This window comes from Dermacentor albipictus, chromosome 5, assembly GCF_038994185.2.
Source record: "Dermacentor albipictus isolate Rhodes 1998 colony chromosome 5, USDA_Dalb.pri_finalv2, whole genome shotgun sequence".
In the NCBI taxonomy this organism is placed as follows: Eukaryota; Metazoa; Arthropoda; class Arachnida; order Ixodida; family Ixodidae; genus Dermacentor; species Dermacentor albipictus.
Genome location: NC_091825.1, coordinates 114,184,290 through 114,206,523, shown reverse-complemented (window position 1 = coordinate 114,206,523; position 22,234 = coordinate 114,184,290). Strand labels below are relative to the sequence as shown.

Sequence of the window (22,234 nt, the reverse complement as noted above, 5' to 3'; positions counted from 1 at the left end):
TGGGTCGCGCATCACGTCTTGCGATGGTGCCCTTGTTTAGCGATAACGGTGTGCTTGACATTTTGTCGCTATTTTCTGTTCTTTCTTTCACTTCATAGCTTGTTAACGAAGGGCAGCAGTGCGACAAGCTTTTACCGTCTCACTGATCCCTCTAAATGTTTTTTTTTTATTTTGTTGCGACAGTGTACTGGCAAAGTGATCTTCCGCCATTTTGGTTTTTGCGATCTCCTGTGATACCATAATTTGTCGCCATGTAGTCATCACTGAACGGTGAGTCCAGAGCACTGAAAGGCGCGTTGTAATGGAATTTACGACTGCTGTATAGACAGACGAGTTACATGGACAAAGAAGGCGTGAAAGGTGCGAGGATGAAGCTGAATTTCTCTCTTGGCCTTGCTCGCGAAATTGAGGAGCAAATAGCCCAGCTTAAGGTTTCACTAATGTGTAGCAATATGCTTTGTTGTCAACTTCGCCGTGAGTCGGTTTAGGGGCCCGCACCAAGAACGCGACCGTCGTCGTCACAACAGCAGTAGCAGAGATGTGGCGAATGCAATAGGTCGTGAACAACACAGACACAAAAAATAATAAAGAAAATCCCGGACAGAGTCTGCTTCTTGTGCATGTGCAGTCGTACTGAAGCCTAACTTAATCATGCTAAGTCGCTTGCCTGTGTGATTTTCAGAACATTGAAATGCCAAAGAGTATAAGGTCAGTGGTAGTACGCATATGCAAAACATGGGCGCAGACACGACTCGGCCGTATGGACTCAAACTATATTGAGATCCCATAGCAAGCACTATCATGGGGAAGCTTGTTTCTGCAGCTCACAGCTTCCGATCTTGCTGTCAGTTTTTTTTTTCCCTACTTACTCTTGTTTCTTAGTGACGTACAACCTAAACTTATTGTTCCCGCCCGTTCAAGAACGCCTTCTGTCTGAAGCCTATTTAATCATATATGCCTCCGAGATCTCTGATCACACAAGCTATTAATTGCGATAGCAAGTTACACCCGGCATTTGTACTGCATCGTGTTATTTTGTCTGAAGCCTTTTGTGCGTCATGTGTCTATAATAATGGTAAAAATGAAAAAAAAGAGAGAGAGAAATACGCGAATTGTGTGCACCGAAATCTCGGAGGCAACATCTGTCACTCACCGACCGCTTGCTAGAACGCGCCGCAGTACCGCGCCGCAGTAAACACAAAGGCATACGAAAGGCGCGTAATATACGAATGCTCATCTTAATCCGTGCACGAAGCTGTAAATGGTGAACAAGGACGCGTATGTCTGGAATAATATGTACAAAGCAGACCTGAACTTGCCATCGAGTCATTTCAGGCGCAGCCGTATGCGATGAACGTGTAGTTTCTTTCTTCGTTTGTTTCGTCTGCGTTCTTACGTGGAGTGTCGTAGCCAGTCGGACATACGTGTAGTTTGCCTTATCCAAGCCTGCGAACGTCTCTCACGTGGCGCGCAGCCGCACCGCTTCCGAGACCGCGTGGCGTTTTCTCTCGTGGTCCGCCGGGGCATCCTTACGTTCAACCCGCCCTCCCTCATTACCGCCGCTTCCTGGGCCATACCTCAACGGAGGAGGCCTGACTTGGGCTGTCAGCAAGTTGGCACCTGCTCCGCCCTGCCGATTTGTACCGCTTCCAAATAGACCCCCGTTTCCTCGAATTAAGGGTGTGTTTTTTCTCGCACCCCCCCCCCCCCTCTCTCCATTTGGCTTCGTCTTGTTTTCTTGTTATCCAAGTCCTGCACTGTCATCCTGGCTAGTTTTTTTGGTTTTCCTCTCGCTTTATTTTAGCCTCCCCCCTTCCTTTTTTTTTTTTCCTAAGTTACGAAAGAGCCGTTTCGAAGACAGGCGACACTGAGAGAAACTCCGGGATAGCTTGGCGTTCGGACCATCCTCCCGTTTTACGGATAAAGTCGGCTACCTTCATTTACACGAAGTAACAGTGCCAGGGAATTCGCCATCATAACTTTTTTTTCTTTCTGCTTTTTTAGCCCCTTTAATATGTGGAAGACCGAAAATGTAATCGGCGTAAAGTGCGATTACAAGATCACGGTTTCTGACGCAGAGACTGCCTAATCGACAAAGGGGAAGCGTCAAGAGCAATTTGCGTCACCGTGCGTTCGGCTAAATGTCGCTAATAATAATAATAAAACAGACATTTTTCCATTGAAAATAAACGGATAAGATGGCCACTCTGCACTACGTGCTACATTCAAATGATATACCCCAATTAGTCTGCAAATTCAGCCTAATCACTTTAGAAATAGGGGGACTAATGTCCGCGCTGAACATGCATCGAAAACTAGCACGCCTTTGTCTACAACAAGTACTTGGACCATGAACTAGCGCTGCCTGCGTATCCCGCGCAACGAAGGCACTTTTAGCCTATCTGCAAGAGTCACTGGTCTCATTGAGATACTTGAATTAGTTTGTATACGTTGCCCGTTGTGGCGAGTTTTGTTAATGCGCTGTGTCTGCGACGTAGGCTGTACAGTCGCCCAAATCTTTAACTGGTGTGCGGGAGCGGCGACTTTTCCGTGCGTCAGCGCCGTTTGACGGGGCGAGGCTGGAAACAGTCTGAGGCTAAGCGCATGCGGACAAAGCGCGCTCAGCTGGGCCCATCGTCTACTAGGCTGTTTCCAGCCTCGCCGCGTCATACGGCGCTGACGCCCGGAAAACTCGCCGCTCCCGCACACCAGTTAAAGATTTGGGCGACTGTACGTGACGTTTCGTTTACTTCGCATCGGCAGTCTAGCGGGCTGGGAGTGCCGCCAGGCCAACCTGCCCAGTGTTCCTTGAACAGCCCTTCTCTCGTGGCACATTCTGCGGTATTTTGGGTGAAAGCAGATGGGAGACACAACTTATCAGTTATGCGGCTGTTGATTGCCTCGTTTTGTTCGAGACGGAGTTGATTAGTCCGGTGACACACCCTTTCTCTAACAAGGAATGGGACGCTCAGGCGTAACGATAGCCGGCAAAGCATGTCAGGTTAAGCCGGCTTGATGCAACACCACCACTACAAGCACTGTTGACTGGCCTAATTGGTATGGATTCATATCGGAAGAACAGCATCAAGCAGAAGTAACAGCGTGCGGATCGAACAGAATAACAACGCAGAAACTGTGCTGCTCTTCGGTTGTCTGCGTCCCCTCTTTGTCCCCCCCCCCCCTTTTCCTTTTGGGGCACACCCAAATTTATGCACTTAGGAGAGAAGCTGGCTGCAAGATGCGTCAGAGGGCGCAGGAAAGAGGAGCAAGTAAAAGACGTTAGAGAAAGAAAGTTTGTTGAGACGAAAGGGCAGGAAGGCTCGTAGCAGTCGAAAGCAGACTGTTCGCGCTCCGTTGCGAATGTTTTCTGCGCACTGCTCGAAAGTGTTACTGCGCGTGATGATCCGGAAGCTACCTTTCTCCCGGCTTGGCGCTTTGCGGGAAGCCGATGGAAAAAAAGTTACAGCACCGCTCCCTCTCCATTTACTGCGTTGTAATTTGGCGACCCGTTGCACTCGTACGCTCGTATATTATTTAACTACAGCGTGTACAGCACGGAGTAAGAGTGCCAGCCATAGCTTGCTGCTAATGTCTACTGCTGATAACGGCAAGCAAAAGAAAGAACAAGGAAGAAAAAGAAGAAGAAGAAAAGAAAAAGTCAGAGAGACCAGGCACGGCAGCCCTGCTGAAACGCAGCCTCCAACCCTATGTAAGGCAGAGCGCGGAGCAGCTGGGTGGTTGTGCACGTTTTACGGGGGGGTCCCCATTATAGAAGGCGGCCCCCCACCGGGAGTTGGACAACTCGGGCCTAACTTAACCGCAACTAAATGACTATGACGTCCTTCTTCCGGTCCTGATGAGGCGCGATATAGACTCGACCGGGGGGGAAATTGGGAAAACGAAGGGGGGCGAGGAGAAACGAGGGGAGAGGAAGGCATCGTGCTATATTCGTGCCTTTGCTGACTAAACAAAAGCAGCACCGTGGGTTTTCAGTGTTGTGAGAGAGAAAGAGAGAGAAAGGGAGACGTGCGCTGGGAGGTTTTCTTGTTTTCTTCCTCGCCCTGAGGTCGACCAGATTTGTCTGCGGCTATAGCGCTTCGCCCGCCTATTTTCCGGCCTCCCAGTTGTTCATTCGCTCGTGCCGATTTTTATCTCGCAGCCTTAGTTTGTTTCGTTCTTTCCGGCCGTCGATAGTCGTTCCTTCTTTCGTGCCTTCTTTCCTGCTTGTTTTTGTCTTACTCATCGCCCAGCTTATGCACTACTGAAAAGATGTCGGAGTTAACCATGTGTGGTTTGTCGGGTGCGAGCTAGCGGGTAGGGGCGTTCGTTAGCTAATACGGCTTGTTGCTGCTTCTCGGCGGTGCACGTAATGGATTAAAGGCATGTCTGCGGGAGGAGGGGCGGGCTGCTTACCACCTCTCATCAGCACACTCTTTTGTCTATTTCATTTCCTTTCATATTTTGTTTTGCTTCTTTATTTACTTCCGAGTCTGAATCTTCTGCTCGTCATGGGGAGTGTTCGCTTTGAAGCCTGACGCTGCAACCTCGCTGTCCGCCTGGTCTTTGTGTACTCGCTTCGCTAGCCCCTGGAGCCCCTGCCGGCCCTGACGCCGCTTGCGTGTTCTTTTGTGGCTGCGCGCTTGTCATCTCTTTCTTTGTTTCTTTTTTTCCCCGCCTGTTTGTTAGCGTGCCTTGACCGCGGCGACACAAATTGCGGCTGGTTCGTTAGGCCCTTCCGTGTCGAAGGCCGCGTGTTTGCGTTTCGAATGCACCTCTGTAGCAGACGGACGGCCGAGAAGGCAGCACCGTTTTCTGCATTGTATCTCTCTCTCTCTCTCTCGTTTCCGGCGTGAGCTGTTTGCGTCCCGTTCGGACACGTTGGTGTTGCCCCTTGTCTGTTGAAGTACTTGGTGGCTTGTTGCAGTCGTAGCGCAGTTTTCAGCGTTACTTTTTGTCTGCAGACTTTCCCCTCTCTACATTACAGCGTTCATTCGTTCGTGTGCGTGCGTGCGTACGTGTGTGTGTGTGTGTGTGTGTGTGTGTGTGTGTGTGTGTGTGTGTGTGTGTGTGCGTGTGTGTGTGTGTGTGCGTGTGTGTGTGTGTGTGTGTGTGTGTGTGTGTGTGTGTGTGTGTGCGCGCGCGTGCTGCACATACGTAACACATACTCCACACGCAACATCTCTGGCTCAACGGCTAACTCTCAAGTACTGATATTACGTTTTGTAGAACTGTGCGTTCGCGACTTTTGGAGCTGGAATGCCCAGAATCGTGCGCAGGTGCTTCATGGTGCAGCTGGTCTACGGAATTAGTGATTAATGAGGGGTCCTAGAAATAGCGTACCGAAGCTTCGTTGCGTACCCGTAGTCCCAAGCCCTGATTGCGTCCTTTGGTGATCCCGGCGGCTTTTTTTGCGTCCTTTTGCATTCCCCTAATTTTGGGTGCGCAAAACAAAACTCCTTGATGCAACAGTGCAACGACAGTAATCTTTGTTTGTAGGCTTATACTTCAGTCTTCTGAGTGACGTCCTAGGGCAGACACTGTCCATCGGTTTCAATGAGTTAGTGTAGCTATAGAAGAGAGAAAAGATGCGCACTAGATTCAGCGTATAAATTAATGAATATAATGCGGGTGGGGTACGTAGAGTGAATAAACGTGGGAACGAAGCACTAACATTTATTGTTATTATTATTATTATTATTATTATTATTATTATTATTATTATTATTATTATTATTATTATTATTATTATTATTATTATTACTCGGCCTAAGACAACACAGGTTAGGCAATGGCTTCACGGTGTCATACAATATGCTATGCACCCGACGAAGTCTGTTAGAGAGTATGCTGCCCTACAGAGTTGCATAAACACTGGCTGCACGGGTGGCATAATGTATGCATATACTCCGCAATATACACGTGAGCTAAAGACTAGGCGGGCGGCTTGCAGCACGCTTGTCTCGCTCGTAGTGGCGACACATCACGAGTCCGTTATATGCACGAGCATTTTTTCCACGCTGCAACTTTCCGCACCCTCAGGTCACCCCTTCTCCCCTCACTACTCTTTTCTGTGTTGTTCGTGCTTTTTTTGTTGTTGTTGTTATCCGAACTCTGGACAAGACATTACTGCAACGTTTAGGTTCGCCCATCGACCGCGCCGGCTCGGCGTGTCCCACCGCTTCTCGCTGTGAGCCCGGCGCCCAGTCGAGAGCACATCGCCAACAACTTCCGGAGCAACCCGGCGAGCATTTTTCGCGAAGTGCCCGCGCGTCGTTCGACGTGATATCGACGCCGCCGCCGCCGAGAGTTGCTACAACGCAACCATCCGTTCGATCTCTCCTCTGCTAACGCGCCAGAAAAGGTGTAGCTAATTAGGCCGGGGGCCCGTCTCACCCGCTGCTCATAATTAACGAGCGCTTTGTCATTAGAAGCGCCACCCACGGCCCTTCGTCATCGTTTGTACCCCTCACCATATGCGTCCCCTATAACGTCTCGTATACCTTTTTTTTTGTTCTTCTTTCTTTATGTCTGCGTGAGTTTGAGCCATGTACGTACATCGCTCGCACACCTTCCTCTTCGCTTGGTTCACCGTGACGCCAACGGGTGGCTGGCGCTCGCGAAGTGCGTTATTGTTATTACGATGGCGCTAGTCTCACTTGGACGCTCTTTGTGTGGAGCGCTGATTTACGAGCGCAGGCCTTTGGGCGAGTGTCGCGCTGATGTTGGGCGCCGGCGCTGACTCAACGATGCAGTCGCCTAGGCTCGGTAGTTGTTTTTTTGTTTTGTTTTGTTTTGCATGTGTACGCCGGCTCGCCGGAGTTCGTGCGTGAGCCTCATACGCGGTGCAACGAAACCAATCGACAAGTATATAATGACGGGATAAAAAAAAAAAACGAAGGAAATATGCAGAGAATATCCAGAACAAAAGCAGTAATATTGGAGTTAGGAAGGGATCGCGTCGAAAGGTTATGTGCTAGGGAAGGTGAATCGTAGCTGTTTGATCGAAATGTATTGCAATTTTGAGGTACGCGAATTTCATGTTGAAGCAGTCATTCTCTTAATTTTGCTGCTGTAATCAATCCGCTGTGGTTGTCACTACTTTAGTCTGTGTGACACGTCGCCTTGTTATTTCCTTCCTTCCTAGTTTCCATTTTTATGTTTCCGTCTCCTCGATCCTGCCTGAATATGTTGGCAGGCTTCATGCCTCTTCCTGTGGCCTAAACGGAGGCCTAAACTCAATCGATGTATATAACCGCTGTGTAGGTGGCAGACGCTAACTGTGCTGTACGGTGGTACGGAGCACAACGTTCGCCAGGCAGTGTCTGCAGAAACCACGATACCGAATCGGCACAATTTTCGTCCGCTCGGATGGCTGTGCGGGTGAGCGAGCGAAGTGCGCCCTCTACCGGAACGATGCCTGCGCATCTCCCATATAAAATGAAGTTTGCATCGACGAAACCGTTGCTTTGTATGGCACGGTTTGTGTAGGAGGCTACGGGCAACCGCGCGCACGACCGCGAACTCTCCTGAGGAACTATAATGGGCACAGCGCGACGACTTGAATAGCGAGGAGGAAAAAAAAAAAGAATAATAGCCCCGTTACGCTCAAGCCGTACAGATGCTGGCCCCGCAATCGTGCTGTGCGGCGAAGCTGCGGCTTGATGTCACTGGAAAGGATTCGGGAACCCCCGTCCTTTTTGATGGTTTTGCTAGCTGCCTTTCTAGCTGTCTCAACGACGTTATACCCGCGTGCGTGTGTTTTAGGACTCTCTCTCTCTCTCTGGTTTCGTTCCGTAATACTCTTGTTTCTGGTATTGGACGTATACCGCTAGACATTACGAGTCTCGGAGTGAGGCTCTGGGGACATCTTGAAGGCTTGCAACGCCGTGCACGGTCTGTTTACCAGCGTCGTTTCGTCTGTGGCGAGGCTTTGCTTGCCGTGGTACGCTCAGTTCTTTATTCCGGGGGCAAATAAATCAAGTAAAGCGCCTTAAAGAAGACGGAAAAAGGGAGCTGACTCTGAGAGATACGTTTAGAACGCGCTCCGTTTACATACGCTATTTTTGTTGTCGCTATCCTAGACAGCGAGCTACATTCGCGTGAACTGTGTATTTTTAACGCGCGATCGCAGCGCCTTCTTTTTACCCCATGTACTAAACTGTGCGTTACGAAACAGTTTCTACAACATTTTTCTAATTCTCCTTTATAGTGCACCAGCAGGCCCTGATAGCCGTCTCCGCTACAGTTGCTCGTTCTTTTTTTGTGATGGACCACAAGGTCCTGCAACCGGGTCCGGCGCGGTTTCTTATTGCAATCGAACGCGGGTATATTGATTCTGAGGGCAATCACGAAAAAGTTCCGTGTCTAGTAATTCGATATGTAAAATAAAAGCTTTGTACAAAAGATTTTCAAGGGGATTTTACTGCTGTTCGTAATACACAATAATTCGCTGTATGTGGGTTCGATATATCCGGGTTCTACTGTATATATGTTCCCTTATGTCCCGGTGTTTTTTTGACGGACTCTTAGTCCTTTCAAATTTTGTTTAGAAATTCTACCCGGCTTCGTCATTGGCTCGTCGTCGTGTGTTCACGTAACGCAAATGTCTTTGCGAAAGGAGCTTGCATTCTGCGTTCGTAAACAGGCAGTCACGATTCATTAAATAACTTCGGGTGATTTAATTACGTGCCACAAACCACCATCTGCTTACGAGGCACGGCGTAGTGGTGGACGCCGGATTAATTTGGATCACGAGGGATTGCTTAACGTCCTTAATCTAAGTTTAAGGACGTTTTTTTTTTTTTCTATTTCGGTCGCCTCCATCGATTTGCGACCGCCACTGCCGGAGTTGCCGTTCGGAATCGAACCCACAACCTCGAGCCCAGCAGCGCATGCGCCATATCGACTGGGTTACAACTGCACCAGCGGCGGGTAATCGAGCACTATTGAACGGTCACATAATCGTATATGCTACTTCAAGGGAACATAGTTATCCTATAGTTGGCGATTATAGCATGCGCCCTTTACATCCTTATTGCTTACTAATGATACACTGCAGCTTCGTCTGCCCTCGTGTAGGGGAAAAGGTCCTTTTGGACACTTTGTGGTCTTTTAGGCGAACTATACTATAACAACAACAAAAAAAAAAGGATGAAGAGGCCAACCTTTCGGTCGTAAACGGGAGATTGCGCGGCTCGTCTCCAAGCTAACCATATGGCTCTGACGACATTCCAGAAGCGCCACCGCGCCTTTTTTTTGGTGTTGCCAATGGCGCAACGAGATTTATACACATATATATCCAACCCTGCAGCTTGAGTAAATGCGTTCCTCGGGACTCGTCAATGGAGCTCATATGGACACAATGGACTAGAGAAAAAATAAGGTCTCTCTTTGCGTAATCTCTTCATATATAGCAATGTGCGCTGCTCTCTAAACCGGGTCTTTAAGAGGACAGCGATGGGCCCTTCCCATAAGCGCCTGGCCGACGTGTTGAAACGCTCCGCGTTGACGCGTCAAGCGTATATAGGATCCCGCAAATAGAGATCACACGATCGTCATCTTCCACACGTCGATCGCGGCGCGAGTATAAAGACTCTGCGATGCCTCGATCGTTGCTTTTCTTTCCCTTGCAAACGTAAAGACGCCGCCATTGGCTCGCATGCTTTCATCCTTTATTTTTCAGCAAGGCGTCTGCGAGACAAAGTGTGCATCGAAGTGCGCGAGGCCGCAAGGCGTACGCAGTTAAACGAATGAGTTTAGACATGGAGAAACGCTTGCCACATTTTTGCGTGTTGTTGTTGTTTGTTTATTTCAGCCGCTATACCGTATCTTTGCCACCGAAGCTCTTTGACGGCGCCTCGACATCGAAACGGCGCAAAGAATGACGAAAATCGAAGCGGGCGAGGTAATCCCATCTCGTCTGCGCGCCATCGCGCCTGGCTTGCACTGATGCGGGCAATGTCGAAGAGGGTGTGACGGCGTATATACGGTGACGAAACACTGGAAACGCGCGAGACTCGTCGGCCAAAAAAAAAAAAAAAAGAGAGAGAGAGAGACAGAGAGAGAGAGAGAGAGAGAGAGAGAGAGACGCAGAACACGGCGTCGATCAGGGGCCTCCCAGAGATTGCGCGCGCTGGCACGTTTGTTGCTCAAACCTCTGCCCGTGCACGCAATGTATGTATATAGGAGATCGTGCGCGGATTATATACCAACTGCTTGTTTATTGCGGCGGCCACAATATGTGCAGCAGGACTCGTCCGTCTAATGCTCGACGCGTTATATGTTCTCACGCCGAGTTTCGTATACCTCGAAATACTGATTTAAGTGCGGAAAACTTAAGGCGAAGTCGATAGTTGCTTTTTATATATATATACACTGGGGTGGTGTTACCCTGCGAATAGATTTTAGAAAACGGCGGGGGGGGGGGGGGACTGGATTTTAGTGGTTTTACGTGCCAGAACGACGGTTTGATTGTGAGGCAGAGTTAAAATAAAGACTGAAAGGTAAAGACTAAATAAAGAAATACAATACTAATTAACTTGCAGCGCAAACAACATCGCATTGCTTGTTTTTTTTTTCTTTGTACAAGTGTACTCTCCTTGGCCAGAAATAAAGTCGAAGAAGTCGTCTCAATTTCCCTGGGCATCACCCGAAATGCGCACGCATGACAAATGTACAGCAAGAGAGCAGAGCAAACGGAGCGACTGTATATAAGGATTCATAGAAATGAGCTTGTTTATGCGGCCCTCTGTATACGCGCGGGGTGTGTGTATACGTCTACCGCAAACACGCACGCACAGTTTCACTTTTGTTTCTATAGCGCTACATGCATCATACATACGGGTGCTGTTTAGGAAAAACCACGGCCTGACGTCCGCCGACGGCGGGAACCGAGGTTTTGCGCCGCGCATCCAGCTATAGCGCGAGCGCGTGTGTGTTCGTGCGTGGCTTGGCTTGGCTTGGCTGCCGGCGTCTACGCGCCTGTCCGCGTCCCTTGTCGTCGAGGCGCGGCTCGTAATGTATTCGTCTCGCGCGATAACGCAACAGGGCCGCCTATACGGCGGGATCCCTTTTCGACGTCGACGGTGAAGGCAGCTGCGGAGAGGCAGCTGCATGCTCCGATGGGCTGTGGAAAAAAAAAAAAATGAAGGGGGGGGGGGGGCGCTCCGATGCCACAGGCCGTCCGGGCTCATTCACTTTGTTGCGCTGGGATGGTGTGTGTGTCGCAACCGGTTGAACGAGCCGGCAAAAGAAAAACGGAGGCGAGTTAAAGAGAAAGCCTCTCCCCCCGAATAAGTAAGGCGACGGCAAGGGCCAGATGTCGCCGGTGTGCTATAGTGAGAACGTATAGGCGAGCGTGAGGTCGCAGCAGTGCTTATTTTTGTGATTATTATTATTATTTTTTTTTTTGGCTCTTGAAAGTCGCGGACAGCCGGACGTGTTCGCGTCGACGTTATCCACGTCGCCTCCGTATTGCGTGCGACCATGAGCCCGTTGACACCAGTGTGTAAGGCTGGCGTTTCGAAATGGGTCTGATTGTATTGACGGACGATAAGGGGGAACGGGTTTGTCGGCGTGCCTGCTTTTCTTTTCTTTTTTAATCGCTATCTCCGATAACGCTAGACAGAGTGGAAAAAAGAAAGAGGCAAAAAAAGAAAGACAAAGAAACGGAGTACGTTTAGTTTCATTCACGGGCTCCGACGAACGTACGACGTGTCAAAGGGCGTTTATATGTTTTTGCGCCGCGCCTTCTTTTCGTGTGACGAGAGAGAGAGAGAGAGAGAGAGAGAGAGAGAGAGAGAGAGAGAGAGAGCTTTCGGCGTTACGAAAACGGCGGTGATTGTGATGGAAGCGAGATTGGAAACGGGGGCTGTCGCGAGGCCGGCCACCGATATCTTCGCTTTCTCATAAAGCGCGACAAGGAGCGTACAAAAAAAAAGGACAAATTGAAAAAAAAAGGAGAGAAAGCGCGGCGGCCAGAAAACTAGAGTGGCGTGATTCACAAGATTGGCAGCGCCTGCGCCCAAACCGAGTTTTGCTCGAAGTGTTGCGACATTGTCCGTCGTGTCCATTTTTTTTTTTTATCTCGCTTGACTCACTCGCCGACGACTTTGCCCTTGTGTTGCTCGGCCGCTGTTGACCGAGTCTCGAGAGGGTCCGGATGTGTGCAGGTCCCAAAGGCTCGGCAGTGTTTGTCCAGACCGGTATACACGTCACCGTTAAGACGTTTCTGAAAAACGAGCCAAAAATTGTCGCTTTTTTTTTCGTCATTCGCAAGAACCGCGGGCCACTGAATGTGGTGAAAGTTCGAGAGCTGGTGCCAGCAAGCCAGAGGCCTGGGCCACGAAGCTTCGTGCGGCATTTATCTTGCGATTCCTTAGAGACCGTGCGAACGTTTCTTACTTCTAAGGCAGTGTTCACATACTATTTCTGTGGTCGATGCTGTCCATATAGGCGCTTTATATACTCAGCGCCTTGTACTTATGCTTAGTTAGCAATGTGTCTAAATATTATGTGCAATGCTGAGCGATTCAAACGCGACACTGGGAGCGCATGGCTGCCGGTGCTTCATGCGCCACCGGTCGGCTCTGGGGCCACGGATCCGATGCGTCATCGTGTGCAATGAAAGCGAGAGCGCTTGTGACGCATTCTGACTGTACATTTGGCCCGCCCAGAGCCCACCGCGGGCGCAAGAAGCGCCGGCCCAGTATCCGACTGTCGTACTTCGATGGCCGAGCACTGTCCGTGCGAAAGGGAATGTGTAGAGGTGTGCTAAGGGCTTTGCGAGATTTCTGCCGGCAGGCCATGGGTCATTCCCAAATCCCTTCTCACCAGTGCACAATATGCCACGTGTAGCCATTGGGGCGGTCAATCTCAAAGCGCCCTTATAGAACAGTGATCGTGAACGTGATCCCTGATCAGCCGTAACCATAGATATAGATATTGTAACGCTTCATGGAATGAATGTGATGTGATAACTTTATTTGGAATCCGGCGATTGGGAGGCCCGGGCCTGGGGCCGCCTAGATGGCCACTGGGAGCTGCTGCTCCCGTGCGGCTTCCTTGGCTCGCTGGACGGCCCAAAGTTGGTCTTGGAGTTCTGAGCTGAGCAGCACGGCCGACCACCGCGCCCGTAGATTTTCAGGGAGACTGCCATTTTATTTTGGTATCTTTCACATCCCCACAACATGTGTTGAAGGGTGGCTCTAACAGACTTGCATAGCTTGCACATATCGCTCTCGTATTTATCGGGGTAGAAAGTTTTTAGTTGCACGGGACTCGTATAAGTTTCTGTTTGTAGTCGCCTCCAAGTAACGGACTCAGCTCTGTTCAGTTTAGTGTCCTTTTGTTTTTTATTCTTGAAGGATTTGATCGCGTGTATCATTCATATACTACGTGCGCCGCTAGTAAGCCTTTCATTTGAAGGTCAACAGTGTGTTTGCGTTTGGTTTGCTTCACGTATACGTAGCGTCTTCGTCTTCGCTCCAACCAACTCACCTCATATACCTTTCACGTATAGAACCGACTGCGCGCGTTTTCTTATACGAAGCCACGGCGATTCAAGGTCTGTTCGCGTGAGCTCCTGATCAGCGCTTCCGTTGCCCGCAGCTTCGTGCGCGCGCCTCGGTAATTGGGAGGCCGGTGTTTCGCACCTCTGGGCGATGTTTTAACTCTTCGCCCCGTCGGGGCTACGCGCAAGTGAAGCGGCGGATCGCTTTTGACGATGACCCGCCGTGGTTGCTCAGTGGCTATGGTGTTAGGCTGCTGAGCACGAGGTCGCGGGATCGAATCCCGGCCACGGCGGCCGCATTTCGATGGGGGCGAAATGCGAAAACACCCGTGTACTTAGATTTAGGTGCACGTTAAAGAACCCCAGGTGGTCAAAATTTCCGGAGTCCCCCACTACGGCGTGCCTCATAATCAGAAAGTGGTTTTGGCACGTAAAACCCCATATATTATTATTATTATTTTGACGATGATTGAGGCTGCAGCGGGAGAAGCCACATGTGGCGAAGACGGCGGCGGCGACAACGAGGAAAAGCACGGAAGAAGAAGAAGAGAAGGAAAGAAAGAGAGAGAGAAAAAAAAGATGGAAGTCGTGCTTTGCGGGGCTGCATGAGACGTTGAACGCGGTTGCTAGCTGCCTTCGGTATCCTCGGTGGCAACCTCCATCACCGGCTGTCGCGCACAGGAAGGCGGAAGGAGGCGATAAATACGGCGAGGAAGGAGAAAAAAAAAAGGAGAAGCAGATACGAGGAAGACGAGGAGGAAAAGGAAGCTAGGGGCTCTCGGTATAGCGAAATTCGCTCTCGCGCGCGCTCCAACGTCACCGGAACGGGGGCGGCCGCCGAGGAGCCTACGGTGCCGGAGGCATGGCGCGCGAGAGAACCGTTTCTCGCGCAGCGCTGAAGGATTGCAACAGCGAGGACGAAAGTGTGGCCGGGCACTGACATATTGCCGTCATATATCAACGTCTCTCTCTCTCTCTCGCTCGCTCTCTCTCACTCTGCCTTTTCGCGTCTTTCTTCTCGTGTCGTTCGACACCCGGCGCAGCTCGCTTGCTTGTCTTGCTTACGCCTCGCGTTCTGGAGAGCTCACCCCTCCCCCTCCCCACCGCCTTTTCCCTACCCAAGACCCGCCATTCTGTGCCTTATTCTCTCTTCCGACGTTCGCAAGCCCTTCGAACTCCTTCCCTGGATCATTCTTTGTTGTCGCCGTGCGCGCGTAAGGCCTCTTTTCCATCCGTCGTATACAGGGAAGAAAAGATATCTGCCGTCCGAGGAAAATGGAGTGTAGGTGGCCCGAAGAATGAAGGGAGAGAGGGGGAAGGAAAGGAGGGACGAGAAAGTTATGGTACCTTTCACTTATCAGTGCGCCTTACACGAGTCGCAATCGATGCGCCACAGTGCAGCGCGGTTTCGAATGCCTCTGACGAGGGGCTCTTCTCCGCGGTGTATAACGGCTGCGTTGTCGTTTCGGATTTACTTGCTCGCCGTTCAATCTCGCTACCCCCGCTGTCCGGCGCCTTCCCCCTTCCCCCTCCTTCGGGATGAGCCGCACGCCATAACAGACCTCGGTGGAGAGCTTGAGATCCCGCGTTTCTCGAATGGACATTTCCTTTCTCTCCTGTTTTACCCGCGCCGAATATCGTCGTTCGGTTTCTTTGAAGTACCAAACTTGTGGACTGGGGTGCATTCTTTCTTTCTTTCTTTCTTTCTTTCTTTCTTTCTTTCTTTCTTTCTTTCTTTCTTTCTTTCTTTCTTTCTTTCTTTCTTTCTTCTTCTTTCCTTTCCTTCCTTCCTTCCTTCCTTCCTTTCTTTCTTTCTTTCTTTCTTTCTTTCTTTCTTTCTTTCTTTCTTTCTTTCTATTTCTCTTTCTTTCTTTCTTTCTTTCTTTCTTTCTTTCTTTGTAGGTGACTAACAGACCCTGCGAAGCCGATGCATGTCCTTTCTTTGGTGAACTATCGTCCTTCGTTTATTGAGCACATTGTTGTATCGCCGGCATTTCCGCGAACAGTAGTCACCAACATTTTTCCATTTCATCTAAATAAATCGATTATTGCACCACTGTGATGTAAGTGCGTCACCGAATGACCAGAGTCGTTGTGAGAAGTCCGGGACTGTAAGTTTAGAGCAAGTATCAAACCCTAAAATGACTCTTTGGAAGCGGACAGTAAAGGGACCCTGAATACACCTATTATACTTAAGAACTACATCCTTGTCAAGCACAACACGAAATAGATGGTTATACCAGAGAGAGAGAGAGAGAGCTGTGTCGTCTTACCTAGTTTTCTCCTTTCTTCTCTCCTTCACTCTGGCCTACTTCTCTTAGCACATAATCGCGAGTCTCTGTTGATGTCCGCTATTTCGGCTCCTTATGCGCCCGGCGCGAATTTTCTCCTGAACCAAACGACGCCTAAGTGAAAGGGGAATAGAAAGTGCGCTGGAGGACGGGAAAATTGAAATTTATAACCGCGCACACGTATAAAGGGTGTGCTACGCACCAAATGTGCCGGAGTTATCCGCATGGACTGAAAAAGAAAAAAAAAGAGGGAGGGGGGGGAGGTAATGCTCGGTCAACGATTTCTCTCAAGGCGGGCACTTTTCTCGAGACAGTGGATCCACCGCCTTTCTCTTCTTCTTCCTTCTGTCTCCCTCGCGTTCCGTCTTCTTCTCCTAGGCGGCTTTTCTGGGATTTAGAATGAACCGAGAAAGGCCACCCTTTCTCCGTCTGTAGTTCATTTGGAGGGAAAAGAATTTGCTGGGGGTCCATTTTTCTCTTTGAGTTGCTGTCCCAACTTTTTTCTTACTTTTCTTTCTCACTCACTCTTTTTCCATTCTGTCTGCCTCTTCGCGAAAACAGCGATCTTTCTCGGCTCGCCCGGTTCTCTTGCTCCTCCTGTCCTACAGAAAGCCTAATGTCTGCGCGTCGCTTGAAGTGTTCTCGTTTATTTATTTACTTTATTTTGTTTACGGTGGCGATCGGCCGAAGCCATCCGTAATTGTGTTGTGCAGAGTAGCCCGCCGAGTCCGAACTTCTCGAGCCTTCAAAGTAGCTCTTCAAATGCCGCCGGCGATGCGCGGGAGGAAAGGAGGGAACGTCTGGGAAGAACGAAAAAGCGCGAGAAGAGGGAGAGGAGGAGACATGAAATGGGTTAGAAGATAAAGGACTTGAAGTAAAAACGCGAAAACGCGAGACGAAGAACAAGTGTTCGACGTGTGGCAAGCCGCCTTCGCGTTCGGCTTCCCCTTTGAAAGGCTCTTACTGAGGGAAAGATGACTCTGCAGGAGCGGTGAGTTTACGAAGCGGGCAGGTCTCGGAAGGGGTAGTGCTGCTCTTCGCTGAGGCCGGTTATTTTTGCTGGTACGTGCTAGTGCTAGGAATGAAGAGCGTAATGTTGACGCACGCCGGCTTGTATTGTTCTTCCGAAATTTTTCTTGCGTTTCTTTTTTCTTCTATCGGAGAAACGGCGCTGAGTGGAGTCGGAGTCTCGGCATTTGGAATCTTCGTAAAGTGCGGGAGGTACACGTAGTACTACTGATAAGAATCGCAGCGCAGAAAAAGGAAGCCGTATATGTTTCTGTTGGTTTATTTGATATGTTGGGCGGACGAGACATGCGTATTTCGCATTGTCGCTTGGAAGCGTGTAACCTTATCTGTCTTGGTTTAATGTTTCGGTAAACGCTCTCTGGTTTCCGTAGTTAGAGTAATCATTGTCTTGCGGTTAAATGGAACCCCAACACTTATTTGTCTTTCAGGAACAGTTACTCTGCCCTGCTGTCTTGCATTAACGCTTAATTTCGCCTTTCTTGTAACTCTACCTTGATCTCTACATAATCTGCACTGTCGATATTTTACTACACGGGGGCTGCATGAATGCATCCTGATTGTCTTGCAGGCAAATAGTGAGCATAATGTGTTTCAGATGTTTTGCGTCTGCCTTTTAAATTATTTATTGCTCGATTTTTGTATTGAATCAATGTTCGCGACTACATTAAATGTATTTTTTGTAGCTAACGTTTAATGGAGGACAGCTTAACGTCTAATAACCAAACTTCCTTGCGTTGTTCTATTCCTGAAACTTGCCACTTACGTAAAGGCACGAAACACAAATGTTCACTCAAGCCAGTATGATGCGGCTCACTGCTAATTAGCAAAATAAGTGGATTTCAGGTTATGTGAAAGCAAAAGAAGGGTTCTTAATTGATGAACCAGTGCCCTGTGAAGTTATGAAAGGCGGTAGTAGCGTGCAGGACGCTCGTGTGTTTGCGATCGTTACATTCCTATAAAAAAATATATTATAACGCTTGAACTCTTCGTTGCGCTGCAAAATTTTTATGCAAGAATTGCTCTAACTGCTGTACATATGCCAGACCACAAACACACTTTTTTTTTTTCTTCTGATGTCCTCGCTCTGCACTCAGGTATGGGCTGAGTTGTGGCCTACGGTTTCTCCAAACACGTGAATATTCGAAAAGGATCGCAATGTCTGGAGCGTCCTGGTGCTGAAGTCATCGCCGCCGCAGCGTGCAGGTATATCGCGGATATATATTCAGCCTTAAAGTTTCATTGCGATAACAATTATATGGACGCTCCAGGCGCATTTCTGCAGTTGGCATCGCCTTGAGGTTCTGTATAAAGTTCAAGGGCGATAAATCATCGCCACGCGCCGTATGTGAGATAATAATAATAATAAATGGGGTTTTACGTGCCAAAACCACTTTCAGATTATGAGGCACGCCGTAGTGGGGGACTCCGAAAATTTTGACCACCTGGGGTTCTTTAACGTGCACCTAAATCTAAGCATACGGGTGTTTTCGCATTTTGCCCCCATCGAAATGCGGCCGCCGTGGCCGGGATTCGATCCCGCGACCTCGTGCTCAGCAGCCTAACACCATAGCCACTGAGCAACCACGGCGGGTCCGTATGTGAGAGTGAAAGCTTGAGAGGGTGAGCCAGGGATCGCGGGTCAATCCAACACCTCCTAGACTAGAAGGCCGGAGTGCTCGGCGAGTGACGTCACGGGCAAGAGGCCATCGGCACGCTCGGGGATACGGGTTCAGTGAAGGGATCGCGGCTTGGTACACCTAGCAGCCGTATGCTTTTATTGGCCACTCCACACGTTTTCTTCAGTCGAAACTGCGGAATGAGCAGCAGGCACCTTGCAAAGCATTTATTTAAAGGCACAGATACAAAACAGCTTTGTAAAGCTTGTACATGTATTTATGCCAGAAGCGTTTATAGCATCGCGCTTTGTCGTCTTTGTAATGTATGTTTTTTGTGAATTATTATTATTTATTATGCCCCATACTTCATACCTATTACTTCAAGTAAATTGAATCCATAAAAACCTCTCCTTCCGTATTTTGTACTTGTGGTTATTACGGTACGGCAATGAAGAATGTAATGCACTCGATTAGCTTCACAATTGCGTATGAACAATCTTATTGGGGACACATGTATTTATTACAAGCTAGATTATGGTCAAACGAATAATTTCGTTTTCGACGCACTAATCACCGCAGTCCACTAACTTACAACAACTCAAATGAGTTTAGAAATGGGATATAAAACATTTGTGCAGCTATTTACACGAAAACAGCTGCCTTATTGCGCAGAGTTTCAGCTTTTCTCTTCCTTGCCTTAGCATTGGCATCCAATATTTTGTCATTCATTTTGCAGCAGTAGTTCTTCAATAAAATATTCGTCCTACACCACAAAAGGTGCCTTAACACAAATTCAGATTTATGTCTATCCTCGAAGGCGTCGAACTCTGAGGAATCATCACTTTCTGTGAATGCACTTGCTGTAATTGAGCAATTAACCTTTCCGTATTTTTCAAAAGTAACTATTTAAAGAAGTTCTGAACATCTTACCCTGGAGTGCGCTAATACAATGAAGTCTGCACGTGGTAGCGCCCTAATCCAGGCACTCTGGGCTTCTTCATCTTGCGGAAACTTGAAGACATTATTTTTCTGCCTTGATTTGTACATGTAATTGCTCCGGCAATTGGGCACGCAGCACTTAATAGGCATATCTTGGCATGGCACTCCACATTCCGGGGCAATGAAGACTCGCGGTACACACAATCGCAAGCACAGCACAAGTGTTGAGACTACATGCACTGGTCACGTCTAGAAAAAAAAAAAAATGTGCGTTCGGAAGCATGCAATAGGATGGCCGAGCATGCCGGGACTTGTTTAACCCCGAAGCTATTCAAGGAGTGGCAGGGCTCCTGGAACTAATTGAATTGTTGTCGCCGCTTTCATCCCCTCTGTCTTCTCCGAATAGCCGGGGTTAACCATTGTATATCTTCCGCGCTTCATTCTCAAAACTAGTGCGCCGCTCGTAGCTTCGTGGCACGCTGCACGGAACTTCTATGTTGGCCTCTTGTGCGTGACGTCGCTCAAGGGGAGAGGGTCAGCCAGAAGGCCTTAAGTTCTCTAGAGGGTGTTGGTCAATCTCGCGCGTGCATCGAGGGAAAGCGTGGAGGAAGCACGCCGCCGGGGGGAGGGGGAGGGGAGAGGACGTTGTTCTCCGGTCTGCACGGGCGGCCGCATTCGTCCGGCCGGGCCGCTGTATGTTGATAGCTATCTGCGACGGGTGCAGAGCCTGCCCTGCACCGTTTTTTCGGGACTTAGTTCGTGTTGATGTGAGCGGCTGCACGAAGGTACATTCGCTCGCTGCTGCTGCCGCGTTTCCTCACTGCAGCGTTTTGACAGCAACTTTCCGCGCTCGTCAAGTGAGATGTGCTCATGTTTTCTTGTGCGCACGCGACACCGTGCTTGTTAATTCACTTAGTATGCCTATGTTTGCAAGTTTATACGGCCGATAAAACTACTATTCTTACTTTCTAAGATTAGTAGTACACTACGGTTGCTATCACAATCGATTCTCCGCCCTTCGGGCGTAACTGCGATTTTTTTTCCTAAACGTGCTTCTTCCATGATACCCAATGATTTTGAACTCATTGTATGTGAACAAACGTTGTTCTGGAAAGAATAATAGCGAAGGGGTATGTATCGGGGGGTGGGGAGGGGGGGGGGGGGCTGCCCCCAAGTGGCACCGTAACTGAGCCCAATTGTCTCGCCAATAATATTTCTTGGTTATCGGCCAATGTTGGCTCGACGTTGGCTCGTCGTTGGCTGGAGGCTGACCTACGTTAGCTCTGTTCTTTGTGCTGCTGGGGAGCAGTCTGATTTGATGCTTTCATTTAGTGAGCTGCACAGTGCTTGTTTGATCGGGCGCATTTGGCCGAATGCTTCGTTTTCTCTAAGCCAAAGAGTCCTGTTTCGGAGACGATGGCTCAGTAATTTAGCGCTTATATTTGGCAGCTTTATTTTGTTTGTTCGTTATCGTTGTTTCCTTTACCTAACTGAAGGGTCGCGTCTCACGGAACTAATTTCCTTTCGTATCTCCGTTCGTTATTTATTTATTTATTTTTCGCCTGTGCAGGATGGCAGTCGTGGAGACCTGGACGGCCTCGCGAGACGCTACGCGGAGGAGCTTCGGACGCACTTTCAGGACGTTCTCGAGAGACTCGAAGAGCTCCGGAAGCGACGAGTGGCTGCCGACTTTGCTCAGCTTCCGGTACGCCACTTCCGCTCATCCCTCCCTGCCAGCTTTCTAGCGGCGCGGCTTGGAGTCCTCCACGCACATCTCTTTACTAGCAACCCCCTCCTCCTCCTTCCCCTTGTCGCATTGCTTTTCTCTGGACAGTGACCAGTTGTTTTTGCTGATCGGTAAAGTACTTCGCCGGGTGTATAAGGAGCGGGCTTGTAAGGCTCAGTCATAGATACACCAACAGGCGATCCACTTGTTTGGTTAGGTAACAGATTACCAGCATAAGCAAAATACAATGACAAAAAAAAAAGATACGACAGGAGGAGTCGTTTTTCTTTGTCGCTTTGAATTGTTTGCGCTGTTGACTGATACCGCGAGTTAGCAGCTATCCCAAACCAACACTTTGCTGCTTTATTTAATGTTCGGCTGTTTTATCACGCTCTTCGCTAATTGGAGGTCTTGTTTCGGCCTCTTATGTTTGACAAGAGTGGAAAATCTGGTTAAATAAACAAGTTCGAACAGCGATAACAAGAGCAGGTGCGGTTTTTGATAATTGTAAAAGATAGCTGACACTCTTTTATTTTTATTTTATTTAAGACAACGTCTACTGCATATTTGTGAATGTCGCAAAAGGCGCAGGACGGATGGAAGGAACGGAATCATGGGTGCCCTTTCCCAAAAGAAAGGTAATGAAGTTAATGAAACGCTACGGAGGCCTTCTTTTACTTCTTGAAATGAGAGGGCTCGCTTGAACCCTGCGAATGTGTTCAGTCCAATAAAACACCGCGCGTAGAAGTCGTAAGGTTTATCTGACCATCATATTTTGAGAGCTATCGCTTCAGTGGTTCGCGTTACGGTCGAAACCGCAAATCGGCGCGCGATATTCGGCGGCGGCAGTCGTTGCTACCACAGCCTAAATCTCGCTGGCCTGTAGACCGCAAGAGGTGAATTAATGCCCTGGGTGCCCTTAGGGCGTATGGTATGGTACGGAGAGGCAAGGGCTGTGTACCACGTTAGAGACACTGTCGTTACGAGGTTTTGTTTGTTTGATTTTTTTTTACATTCCCACGGGCCTTCGCAGTATATCCTCGCGAAATTAAAACGAAAGAAAGAAAGAAAGAAAGAAAGAAAGAAAGAAAGAAAGAAAGAAAGAAAGAAAGAAAGAAAGAAA

The 22,234-nt window shown here is 49.0% G+C and overlaps 1 protein-coding gene across 2 annotated transcripts in view; it reads left to right on the top strand.

Moving 5' to 3' along the window:
- LOC135920545 (SAM and SH3 domain-containing protein 1-like) overlaps positions 1 to 22,234 on the top strand; it is a 324,429-nt gene that overhangs the window by 81,620 nt on the left and 220,575 nt on the right. For both annotated transcript variants that reach the window (XM_070538776.1, XM_070538775.1), the window contains exon 2: positions 20,956 to 21,090. In XM_070538776.1, coding sequence (XP_070394877.1) covers positions 20,956 to 21,090 — 135 coding nt within the window. The remainder of the gene's footprint in view (positions 1 to 20,955; positions 21,091 to 22,234) is intronic.